This window comes from Phascolarctos cinereus, unplaced genomic scaffold (genome assembly GCF_003287225.1).
Source record: "Phascolarctos cinereus isolate Bilbo 61053 unplaced genomic scaffold, phaCin_HiC Scaffold_7;HRSCAF=346, whole genome shotgun sequence".
NCBI classification, from domain to species: Eukaryota; Metazoa; Chordata; class Mammalia; order Diprotodontia; family Phascolarctidae; genus Phascolarctos; species Phascolarctos cinereus.
Genome location: NW_027556180.1, coordinates 33,375,862 through 33,389,273, shown reverse-complemented (window position 1 = coordinate 33,389,273; position 13,412 = coordinate 33,375,862). Strand labels below are relative to the sequence as shown.

Sequence of the window (13,412 nt, the reverse complement as noted above, 5' to 3'; positions counted from 1 at the left end):
AGTGCAAGGCCCTGGATGTCCAAAGGAAAAGAATGAAATATGTGTTTACTATCAAAGCATTTATATTCCAATCCTATAATAATTTCTGTGCTTTAAGGCAGCTGTTGCCTTCTCTTGGAGGCATCCTCTATCCCAGCAGAATGTAAGCTTCTTGAAGTCAGGGATGATATGTTTTTGTCTTTGTATCTGCAAAGTGGAGCACAGTGTCTGGCATACAGCAGGCACTTAATAAATGCTTACAAAATGGAACGGAATTCCCAAAGACGATTTCTTTGTTCCAGTCAGTCACTGTTTCCAAGGCTTCTCTTTGGTGTTCTCATTGGAATTTAGGAGGTATTAGGAGAGAATTCAACATCCTACTCTAACTCCCAATGATTCCCTTGGGCTTATTTCCCGCGTCTGCAAGGGAGCAACTTTTGGATAGCTTGTCTACAAACCTTTGATGGTAGGTGGGATGCATTTGGTTGTGTTGAAGGTATATGTCTCTGAGAACGGCCCTTCACCCGCATCATTCACTGCTTGTATTCTGAAGGTGTAGCAAGTGAATTCTGTTAATCTCTGTACCTTGTAAGTGTGGCTTGGTCCTCGGTAAATGGGGATGAACCTACATGAAGAAGACAAAAGAAATCACACATTAGCATAACATTGAGTCACGGAATTATTGACTGGAAGATGATAGGGACTTTCTTCACAGACGAGGAAACTTAGGACCTGAGGATGAAGAGACAGCATCATAAGAACATGATTTAGAGTTGAAAGGAAAAGTTAGCTAGCTAGTCTATTTTTTAGATGAGGATTTAGATGACTATCAAATGGAAAAAATTGTTAAATGCTTTGCCTGGTACGCAACAGGTGCTTAATAAATGCTTACTTCTCCCATCACTTCTCCCCAAATCCTCTCTTCTCTGGTGGGAAGTAGATTGTATTCAGTATCGATGTAGGCTTTATTAATGTGCCCCTTCATAAGATTTGTATATTTTATGAGGTAGCTGCATCTCTATAACACCCTCAGAAATCACCTTTATGCATGAGCCTGCCCACCTTGCCTGGAAGGGCCTCTCTGCTCACCTCCCTCTCTCCTAGGGGAAGTCTTTCCAGAATCCCCTCCAGTTTTAATGCTCTTGTCCTCCTCAAATTACCTTGCATAAGTTAACCTATGTATACATGTATAAAGCTCCCCTTCCTTCCGAAGCAAAAACTGAACTTCTTGAAGTCAAGGCCTGGTTTTCATTTTAATTTTCTATCTTAATGGAATGCACACAATAGGTACTTCATAAATGCTTGTGGGAATGGCATGGAGTATTCTATACCATAAAATCTCCAATAAGCTGGAAGTTGCAGGCAGGGGTGAGCGTGCCATGTTGGACTGGATTGTCTAGGAAGGTGAGACACATCTAGAATATCCTCTTTGACTGGACCCAAGGGTCCAATTACTTGATAAGAAATCAATTATTTGATTCTCTTTACCTCACCAGTGAAAATACACTCAGGAAGGAGAAAACGTAACATGCTCTCCATTGTATATTGGTGCACATTAGAGAGCAGAGACAAATACAGTGCGGGATCATGGCCTGGTGGGGTCATTTCAGGGCTTTTTAATATCTCCATGAGATAGGTTTTGAAAGGAAAAGAGATAACAGTTAATTCCATTCATTCTAGGGGATCATTCTAAGGTCTGTAAAAATGTGCTGTTTAGTCATTTTCTAAATTCCATTTTATGAACATCTTACAGGATGTTTTAACTGTGGTATTTTCAACTCAACTGCACAATAGTTAAAACAGTCAATTCTCATAAATTATTAAGGGTTTTAAGTGGATTCAATGCTTATGCAATCCTAGTAATGTTGGGTATTGCAAATGAGCCGCTGGACCCAGAGTCAGGAGAGAACTGAGTTCAAATTCTGTCTCTGGTTCTTACTAGCTATGTGGCCATGGACAACCTACTTAAACCCTCTGGGCCTCATGTTCCCCATCTGTAAAATGGATGCAGCACCCTCCACAAAGGAACATTGAGAGAATCAAATGAGATAACTAAGGTCAAGCATTTTCAAAACCTTAAAATGTCACATACGTGCCATTATTACAATAATCACAATGAACATAAATTCTACATGTGTCAATTATGGCATTTTATTATCTTTATGTAGTTTTTAAGCATTCTTTTTCTTATTTTGAAATTGATCTTAAAGTCATATATGTGTGAATGCATGTATGTGAAATTGGACATGCAATTTCTTTCATTCTAAAGTACAGCCATGCTTTCTTAAGTCCACAAGAAAACATTTCAAAGACACACACATGCACCAAGTCACTAACGATTAGAAAACTCTTTCTTGGGAGGATGCGAATCTGTGGGAGAGCCAGTGACTCATGACTCCCAGACGTTCCGACTCCCAGGATGAGGTGCCTGGGTCTAAAGAGCAAGGGAGGCATCGGCTCTTTCGGTGCAGCCCCGGCGCAGGGCTTGGGGAAGGGAGGAGGCTCCTCCTCGGAGCAGTCTGGAGGAAGGTCATGCTGGCCCCCAAGCCTGGCAGGGTCACCTTCTTCCTTCCCACTCTGACCCTGCTGCCTTTGTTTTTTCCCTCTGGCATTTAGACCATCACTGTCCTTGCCACGGTAGCTCTCATCATGTTTAATAGATTCCATTAATGGCTTTTTCTCTGGAATATTTTCAAGAGGGAAAATGAATAAGAGATTTTTTTAGATCTAAAGACAAATTTCACTTGCAAAATCTAGGCCCATCAAATCAGAGTATTTCAGTGTTTAAACATATACATTTATGCTTTCATCGTCGTTTTAGGTTATTAGTCCTATCATTTCCCATGTTTATTGTATCTTTCCCTTTCCAGACCAAGGAATCTTCTTCCTAAGGGTAGACAATTTTCATCGCTGGAAAAGGTTATGATTATCCTAAGAAACCCATGATACCATGGGGACCAATCTGGCTCCCTGACATATTTCTGCCCTTCTAATGCTGGAGGTGGCAGCTACTTATTAACTCAGTTAAGTTCACCTGAGTTACAACTGGCAACGCCAGTAAGTGCCCTTAATTTTCCTGGGACTTGCAGGTAATGATGCAAACCACGGTGATCTGGCTGCTGTATCGCCCATAAAACTCACTTTCAGAGAAAACACACAGGCTAATCTTCTGAAGGGTGTTAATCATTTTACTTGTATCTTCACTCACAGAATCACTGCAATCAACACATCTAGAGTCAGAAGGGAGTCCACCCATCTAGCCCTACCCTTCATTTTACAGATGGAGAAACTGAGGCTCACGAGGGTGGGTATGACTTGCCCAAGGTCACTCTGGTACTAAGCTAAGCATCACAGTCTGGGTCTTTGACTCCAAAGTCAGCACTCCTTTCACCGTGATACGATAATTTCTCTTGATGTAAGCATCTTAAATATTTGAGCCCCTACGCATGAAAATTACACATAGTAATAGAGAGATTTTACATAAATCTAGGAATGTAGGAAGCGTAATTAAAAAATAACATGATGGAAATGCATGATTGGAAACAAAGGTGGGTAAAGTTACTAATAGGTGGGTGGTACAATAGGCCAAGGGCCACCTAGAAAATGTCCAGACCTAGCTGGAGGAAGGCCTTTGGTGTGGGGCATGGATCCTCATACTGATAAAAGGAAGATCTATGGGAAAGAGTAGAGGAGAATTCCACAGGAGAAGGCCTAGACGGGCAGCAGTGTAGGGACATCCAGTGTCAACGGGATCAATCAGCCAATGAGTTTGCTTGTTTCTTCATTCAGTCATTTATAATAGACTTTACTGAGTACCTACTATGCGTACAGACCTGCCAGGTGGATCCTGGGATAAAGAGAGGCTATTGAGCACCTACTATGCGTAAAGACCTGCCAGGTGGATCCTGGGATAAAGAGAGGCTATTGAGCACCTACTGTGTGTAAAGACCTGCCAGGTGGATCCTGGGATAAAGAGAGGCTATTGAGCACCTACTGTGTGTAAAGACCTGCCAGGTGGATCCTGGGATAAAGAGAGGCTATTGAGCACTTACTGTGTGTAAAGACCTGCCAGGTGGATCCTGGGATAAAGAGAGGCTATTGAGCACCTACTGTGTGTAAAGACCTGCCAGGTGGATCCTGGGATAAAGAGAGGCTATTGAGCACCTACTGTATGTAAAGACCTGCCAGGTGGATCCTGGGATAAAGAGAGGCTATTGAGCACCTACTATGCGTAAAGACCTGCCAGGTGGATCCTGGGATAAAGAGAGACTATTTATTGAGCACCTACTATGTGTAAAGATCTGCCAGGTGGATCCTGGGATAAAGAGAGACTATATACTGAGCACCCACTATTTGTAAAGATCTGCAAGGTGGATCCTGGGATAAAGAGAGACTATTGAGCACCTACTATGTGTAAAGATCTGCCAGGTGGATCCTGGGATAAAGAGAGACTACTGAGCACCTACCATGCGTAAAGACCTGCCAGGTGGATCCTGGGATAAAGAGAGACTATTGAGCACCTACTATGTGTAAAGATCTGCCAGGTGGATCCTGGGATAAAGAGAGACTACTGAGCACCTACCATGCGTAAAGACCTGCCAGGTGGATCCTGGGATAAAGAGAGACTATATATTGAGCACCTACTATGTGTAAAGATCTGCCAAGTGGATCTTGGGATAAAAAGGGGTAGAAGACAGGAGGTCAAATCAGTAAGTATTTAATGAGCTTCTACTGTATCCACGCACTGTGTAAGTACTGGGGTTACACAGAACATAAGAAAAAAGCCAGCCCCTGCTCTCAGGGAGCTCACAGTCCAACGCACAGGACAACATATAAACAGCCACGTACACATGAAATACACCCAGGATAAACTGGAGATGGGTCCAAAGGGAAGGGCAGGGGACTGAGAAAGGCTTTTTGTAGCTGAGACTTGAAGGAGGCCAGGAAATGGAAATGAGAGGGGGAGCCTTGCGGAATTGGGGCCAGCCAGTGAGGCTGCCTAGGGCTGGGAGATGGAGGGGCCTGGGCCAGGAGCAGCGAGAGGTCAGGGTCACCGGCTGCAGAGACCTGGATTCAAATCTGGCTTCAGGTGCTTACCAGTTGTGTGACCCCAGGCAAGTCATCCTTCTTGCCTCAGTTTCCTCTTCTGTAAAATGAGGATGATAACGGCACCTACTTCTCAGGGCTGTTGTGACGATCAAATGAAATATCTGTAAAGTGCTTAGCACAGTGCCTGGCACACAGTAAGTGCCATGTAAATGTGAGCTACCATCATGATCATCACACTTTGCAAATCATAAAGAACTATGTAAATGCTGGTTGTTGTTATCGTTATTGTCACTGGGGTAACAGGACTTTAGAAGGAGAGGTCCCTTTAAGCTAAGACAGTCAGGGATAATTCACAGGAGAGGCCAAACTTTATCTGGATCTTGAAGGATAAATAGCATCCTCTGAATATTCAAGAGAAGCAGAGGTAGAAGAAGCCTGGTTCAGGGGCAAGAGTGAGGGACCTGGAGCCCAAGGACCCGGGTTCAAATCCCAGCTCTTACACTGCCTAAGCTTAGCAATCACTCAATCAATCAACAAACATCGCTTAAACTCTTACTGTGTGCAGCCTCAGAGCTGGACATTGGGGAAAGAAATACCAACAATTAAAGCTTGGGATAAGAGTATAAAGAAGATGCCCATGGCAATGGGAGGGTGTCCAAGGACACATTAACAAAGATGGCGGCATGGCCTAGACCCGCGGTGGGGTCAAACTCAGATAGAAACGGAGCCCACAAATTGCTACATAAGGATCCCTGTGGGTGGCATATTGACTTGGGTTTAAAATGGGACATCACTCATGCTTTATTGCATTTTTATTTATTTTGTTGAATAGTTCCCAATTACATTTTAATCTGGTTCTGGCTGCGCTCGTTTGGCACCTCTGGCCCAGAGGGCAGAAAGCTGGCTGAATGAGAGCTTTCTGAGGAATCGTGGGTTCCAGTCTGACCTCTGAAACTTAAGAGCTGTGGGATCTTGGACAAGTCACTCCTTAAGACTAAGACTGCTGACCAAATGCTGATCACTGGACATTGACAGTGGTATAAAAAGAGAGGTTAGGCACCAGGGCAAAGGAAGTAGGAGGGATTAAAAAAAAAATGACCTGAAGGTTACTGGAAATTTAGGTGGTCATATCCCCAGCCCTATGTGGTCTACCTCTTGGCTACTTCTCTTGAAAGTTTTTAGACCATGGCTATCCTCCAGTTCAACACCCCCCAAACAAACAATGACAAATTAAAACATTTCACCCCAAAATGTCATTCTTCAAGCATAATCTTACAATTCTTTCTCATGCCCCCAAGAGGCAGATGCAAGAAGGATTGGGCTTCTCCTCTTTATGGCCAATGTTTACGGCAAACGAGACGTAAACCTCTCTGGGAGATCCCCCTTGGGTTAATATTCCCTGTAGCTCTAAGAGCTCTGGGGAAGATTAAACCCATCCATCCAATAATTCAATTTCCATAAAAATCCACTTTGTTTTAAATTTATCAACAAATGCAATCATTTAGGTGGCCTTAGGAAGACTGAGAAGGACACACTGATTACAAGATCCAGGGGTTAGACTATGATTGTCAAAGGGTAGGCGCTTGGAGCAGGGTTCCAGCATGGATGGAGGCACATTCTAAGTGGCCAAGGTGCCGATTAGGGTGGGAGCTGCCCTGCTTTGAATTATCTCAAAAAGGTCAGTACCTGAGACTACGGTCAACAGGGAGGGAGCAGAGTACAGGGGAAAGGTCATTAGCTCTGCTCTGGGTTCAAGTCCCACCTCTGATGCTTACTGCCTCCTCAGGGCCCCAGTTTCTTCATTTCCAAAGGCAGGGGGCTGGATTAGATGGGCTCTAAGGTTCCTTCTAACTCTACATGTATGATCCTAAGATCTTTATATGTGTTTAAAGTTTAAAATGTTGGCACAACAACCTGAATTTTCTTTCTCCCTTGGAAGCCTCCATGAGGTAGGTAGTTCAGATATTATTAGGCCCATTTTACAGACGAAGAGACTGAGGCAGTTCATTCCACTGTTGGAGAGCTCTTTCCCTCTAGCCCCATCAGTGAGCTCAGACTTGCCTCTTAGCCGCTACTCGAACCTGCTGCTCCTAGATTTGTCCTCCAGGAAGAACAAGGCCATTCCCTCTACCACGAAAGGGATCTTCTAGGACCTAGAGAGAGCTGCCACATTCTAACATGGAGCCTTCTCTTCTCCAGTTCCATCGCCTAGTCTCCATGTGGTATGATCTCTTAGCTCTTTACTATTATGGACACTCTTTGGATTAGAAATGTCTTTCCTAAACAGTGGGGCCCGTAGTACTCTTCATGTGGCCTGACCAGGCCAGAGAAGACTGTCACTTCCCTAGGCCTGGCCACTCTGCTGGGAAATCTCCTTAAGCTCTGAACCATGCTTGGCACGAGGCCAACCTGACTTGGCGGGGCTCTGTTGCTGAGGTTATAGGCTTTGCCTATCACCCAGATCCCTGCGTATATACTAGAAGCATGAAACTCATTGAGCAAGAAACTGTGAAGACGCTCCCTGATAATAAAGATATGTCAGGGTTCTTCTTGAAGTAAAGAATTAGATTACATGCAGGTCATCTGGCTCACACCAGGGCTTTGAACCTGGGCCTTCCTCTCCTCCTCTCTTCTTCCTCTATACTATTTCACCTGGCAATCTTGTCAATTCTTATGGATCCAATGATCATCTCATCTCTAGGCTCGTGATTCTGAAGTGTATTTATCGAGCCCTGACCTCCAGACTCTTCAACTGCCTATGAGACATCTCAAGCTAGAGGTCCCATAGATATCTTAAACTCAGCATATCCCAAATGGAATTCATTCCCTTTCCTTCCTGGTTCTGAACTTCTCTATCTCTGTTGAGGGGCCCACCACATTCCTAGTCACCCAGGCTCACAACCTAGGTGTTATCTTAGACTCTTCACCTCTGTCTCACCTGGGGAGGTCCCCCCGCCCCATCCATTCAAACCATTGCCAAATCCTGTCAATTTTGCCTTTGTAACATCTCTCATACATGCCCTCTTCTCTTCTGTGCCACGGACACTGCCCCGATATAGGCCCTCATCACCTCGCATCTGGTTCATCTCTCTGCCTCAGGCACCTGCTCACTCTACTCCATCCCTCCATTCATCTGCCAAAGTGATTTTCCTACAGGGCAGATCTGACCATGTCAGCCTCTCCTCAACAAACTCCAGTGGTTCCTTCTCAGCTCCAGGATAATCAAACATGAAGTCCTTTGTATAGCATTCGAAGCCCTTCACAATTCCCCCCACCTCCTCTCCAATGTTTTTGCACCTTCAGCCTCTCACATACTCTGCAATTCAGTGTCGTCGGCCTCCGTGTTGTTCCCTGTACAAAACACTCCATAACTCCTAACTCCATGAGTTTTCACTGCCTCTCCCCTATGCCTGGAATTCTTCCCCTCCTCATTTCCACCTCCTGGTTTCCTTCAAGTCCCCGCTAGGACCCCACCTTCTATGAGACATCTTTCTTAATCCCTGTTTAATACCAATTAGCGCTCTTCCTCTATTGATTCCCTCCCATTTACTCTGCCTATATCCTGTTTGCACATCGTCCTTGGCATGCTGTCTCTCCCATTAGATTGTGAGCAACTTGAGAGCAGGGGCTATCCTCTGCCTTCCTCTGTATCTCCAGCACTTAACACAGTGCCTGGCACACAGCAGGCACTTCATAAAAGCTAAGTCTACATAAGGTATCTAGTAAAGGTTCGATGACGGACTCAAAATCCAACATTTTTCTCACTGTACCACACTGACGCTCATCTGACACAGGAGATGCTTACGCATGTTTCTGATTTTGTAATTCAATGAATTTCTGGGAATTTCACTGGGGGGTTATGGAACAGTTCAGTCTGTTTAACTTCTTCGCCATTGCTTAGATTTAGCAAATGAGACTTCATCTTCAAAATGGTTTGATTTCAAAAAAGAAACGCAGACGGCTCAGAAACAGAACAAAGGCCCAGCAGTGCTGCTTGGCTCTTCTGTTCCCTGCCTTGCTGGGATATGTGATGGGACAATTTCTGCTCCTAGCTGGGACTAAACACAGCTGAGCCATGTTGGCTCCTTGAAACAAGGTCCAACCTCCTAACCTTAGGTTGTCCTGAACAAAGGCAAATGCAGAGTCTTTCAAACACATGTTACATACTGTTGTGAACCCATAGCTGTTGATAACATAACAAGGCTCAAGTGGCTTGTTTTTCGCTCCATTTTCAATTTCTCTCTGTTTGTAGTCCTTGGGATGATTGTCAGAATGAGCTATGGAGAGAATTTGTGCTTTGTTTCTGGGAGTACTTTGCCAGTGACATACTCCCAGCTCAGAGCTGAGGCTTCGGGGAAAGGAGAATGTCTCCAACTCAGAATGCAGTGTGAGTGTGTCCAGCAGAGGAACATGGAGTTCCAGCATCCCTTTGTGAGAGCAGATGGAATAGTCTGGAGACGCCTGAGACAGAAACTGGCACTCCTTGCCCTGCCTGCCACATTACCGACTGAATCCAATGCAAATTGTGCCTGGTGGGCCAATGACAACTTAACAACAGACTCATCAAAAAGAGGGGCTCATTACACGTCTTCCTGCTCTCTGGGTTTAGATTTTTCCACTGAGGACTGAGTAGGCTGCTAATGCTTTTTTTGTACCCAGGTCAGCTGTTCACTTTTTTCTTGTTGAAAAAAAAAAAAAACCCCAACAGCAGCAACACTGAAATCTGCAGCTAACAGAATGTCAGTGTGAAATGGGAGAAAGTCATCATCGATTTTCATTTCTATCGTTACTCTATTTTTAAAGGAAAAAAACAAAAAGAAAAAAAAGCAGGCTTATTTATCTCGAGACCCTTCCCTTCACCTATCGGTCAGTCAATAATCATTTATTTCGTGCTTAGCATGGCATAAACCCTGGGGTGCTGGGGATACAAATAATATGCAATACTTCCTAATGGGGAGACAATATTTATTCAGCAATTACAGAACACATAGAGTTGATCAAAGGGAATCTTAGTCGGGAAGTCTCTCGTCTAGAACACGGCTTCTTAAACTTTCTTGAACTATGAATCCCTTTGGCTGCCTGGTGAAACACAGAGACTCTCTCCCAGAATGTTTTTAAATGCTTAAAAATAAGGAAACCAATTACGTTGAATGACAGTTATCAAAATATTCTTTTTTTAAAAAGTTCACAGAATCCAGGTTAAGAACCCCTGCTTTAGAAGATCTACTTGTATGGCTTTGGGTAACTCAAGTCAAACCTCTTGGGGTCTATTTTCCTAGAAAGGAAGCTCATTGAGGCTAGGGGCCATTCCACTTTTGTGGCACAGAGTGGGTGCTTAACATATGTCTGTTGATGAGACTGATTGGTAAAATGAAAGATTGGATCAGAAGGCCTCAGGGGTCTCTTCTGGCTTGAGTGCTACATGTTTCCAGAATCTCAGTGAAACGTTTCATGGGAACTCGGTTCTTCAGGCTTCACATTCCCTTCAGGACCTATTTTTGGTTGAAAGAAGCTGGTAAGAAACAACGTGGCATCACCCTAATCATCAGGCCTAATTCAGACAGAACAGAGACACAAAGGAGGGACTTGTCTCGCAGGGTTCAAATTCTGCTTCTACTACCTAATGAAAGAGAGACTAGTCAAAGGCTAGCTCAGGAAAAACTTGACCGAATGGTTATTGTCACTGATCAGGAGAATTCACCAACAACAAAAGTCTATGGAATTACTGCCAGACATCCTTGAAAAAGAGATGCACACTTTGGTGGGAAGCTGGGCAAGAAACAGATTTTCTAATTCTCAGTGGTATAATCATCACTGTAGATGAAATACTGCATACACATTATCTAACGACAGCCCTATGAGGCAGGTGCTGTTCTTATCCTCATTTTATAGATACAGTAGTTGAGGTTCAGAGAGTTTAACTGATTTGCCTAGGATTATATAACTACAGTGGGAAAGAAGAAGGATTTGGAGCCAGGTACCTGGGTTCAAATTTTAACGGTTACAGATCCAGCGCTACAAGAGGCCTCAGAAGCCATCTAGCACAAACCCTCTCGTTCTGTAAATGAGGGAGGTCCCAATGAGGTTAAATAAATTGCTCAAAGTCAACAAGTGTATTGAGGGGTCTATTACATGCCAGGCCCTGTGCTAAGTGCAGGGGATAGAAATGGAAGCAAGGGGCAGCTAGGTGGCACAGCGAATAGAGCACCGGCCCTGAAGTCGGAAGGACCTGAGTTCAAATCCGGCCTCAGACCAAACACTTGACACTTACTAGCTGTGCGACCCTGGGCAAGTCACTTAACCCCAACTACCTTTAAAAAAAAAAAAAAGAGAAGCAAAACACAAAAATAAAACCCCCAGACCCAGTCTCTGCTCCCAAGAGGCTCACCATCTAGTCAGTGGAGGAGACAACATGAAATATCTGTGTACAAATAAGACACGTATAGGGTAAATGAGAGAGTATCAACAGATGAAAGACACTCACATTAAAGGGGACTGGCAAAGCTTCTGGCGGAAGGTGGGGTTTTAGCTGGGATGTGAAGAAAGCCAGAGAAGGGGGTGGAGGCTGAGGAGAGAGAATGTTCCACACACGGTGGATGGGCAGAGAAAGAGAAGGAGGGTCTTGTGTGTGGCATGTCAAGGAGGACAGTGTCACTAGGTCAGAGAGTAGGGGTTGGGGAGTAAAGTGTGAGACTAGAAAGGTGGGAGAGGGTCAGATTACAGCTTTGAATGCCAAACAGAGGACTTTATCTTGACTCTGAAATTGAAAGGGAGCTACTCGAGTTTGTGGAGTGGCGCAGCAGGGCAGGAGTGACAGGATCAGCTCGATACCATAGGAAGATCACTTGGACAGGTGAGTGAAGGAGGGACTGGAGTGGGGAGAGAGCTGAGGCAGAGGAACAAGTCCCGGTGTGAGGATTAATTAATGCTGGATTTGGATGGGTGAGGTTCCAATCCTGCTTCTTCCCACTGGTACCTGCGTGGCTGTGGGAAGAGTTCCACTTTACCTCTCTGGGGCTGCTAGCACTGTCCTTCCCCAAATTCACTTTGTCTTTCTTTTGTACACATTTGGTATACACTGGTTTTTGTACAAATTATCTCCCCTAGTGGAATGAAAGCTCTTCCTGGGCAGGACCTGTCACTTTTCTCTTTGTACCTCTAATGCCCAGCACACGACAGATGCTGGAGCTTGGGAATCAGAGCACCTGAGTTCAAATCTTATCTCTGCTGCTCACCATGTGATCTCAGACAAATCCTTAATCTCTGAGGGCCCCATATTCTTGACTCTGGGGCTCCCTCTCAATAATAAATTCTGACTATCATTAATCCATTTAATTTAAATGCACCATGATACAACTCTTATTGTTGTTAATTAAAAAATAAATCACATTTATGGCTATAAACTGCATTCATTTAATCTTTACAACTCTGTGTATGTATGTGAGGGGTACAAAAATTATAGTTATTCCGGGGCAGCTCGGTGGTGGTGCAGTGGATAGAGCACCGGCCCTGAAGTCTGGAGGACCTGAGTTCAAATCCGGCCTCAGACCAAACACATGACACTTACTAGCTGTGTGACCCTGGGCAAGTCACTTAACTCTAATTGCCTAAAAAAAAAAATTAAAAAAATATATATTTATATATTTAGGCAATTAGGGTACACACACACACACATCATATATATATATATATATGTATATATATATACACAAACACACATTTACTTTATATATATATATATATATATATGTGGAGAGAGGGAGAGAGAGTTATTCCCGTTTTACAGATGAAGAAACTGAGTTACTTGGAAAAAAAAAAAGGGCAGAATCCAAAAGACCCAAATCCAGGTCTCTGGACTTCAGTACTAACATTCTTCACATTCATTATACGAGGTTGCCCCAAACAATTTTGATAACCTAGGAAATGCATATTTGTTACTATATCAGAAAATATTTTATTTACGGCATTTATTCAAGAAGGTTTTTTGGCAATTCATCATACGAAACACATAATGACTAAGAATCTATTAAGCACCTACAACAGACTAGGTGCTGGGGACACAAGGACAAAACTCACAGAGGGGAAAAGGTTTCCACAATTACATCCCCAATCAGCACGATCAAAAGATCTGCTACCTTGCCCTTTGGGGACCCTTGTCAAATCACTTGGTGTCCATCCCTAGGCATCTTTAGGGTACCATCCAGTTCTAACTTCCAAGATCTTAACTACATATAGACATTTTTCCAAATAGGTATTCACAGTGGAGTTATGCATATGTATAACACACAGACACAGACAGACAGACACACAAACACATCTCTCTCTCTCTCTCTCTCTCTCTCTCTCTCTCTCTCTCTCTCTCTCTCTCTCTCTCTCTGTGTCTC

At 43.9% G+C, this 13,412-nt stretch overlaps 1 protein-coding gene across 2 annotated transcripts in view; it reads right to left on the bottom strand.

Moving 5' to 3' along the window:
- FNDC3B (fibronectin type III domain containing 3B) overlaps positions 1–13,412 on the bottom strand; it is a 392,602-nt gene that overhangs the window by 21,504 nt on the left and 357,686 nt on the right. For both annotated transcript variants that reach the window (XM_078147676.1, XM_020980457.2), the window contains one exon: positions 438–604. In XM_078147676.1, coding sequence (XP_078003802.1) covers positions 438–604 — 167 coding nt within the window. The remainder of the gene's footprint in view (positions 1–437; positions 605–13,412) is intronic.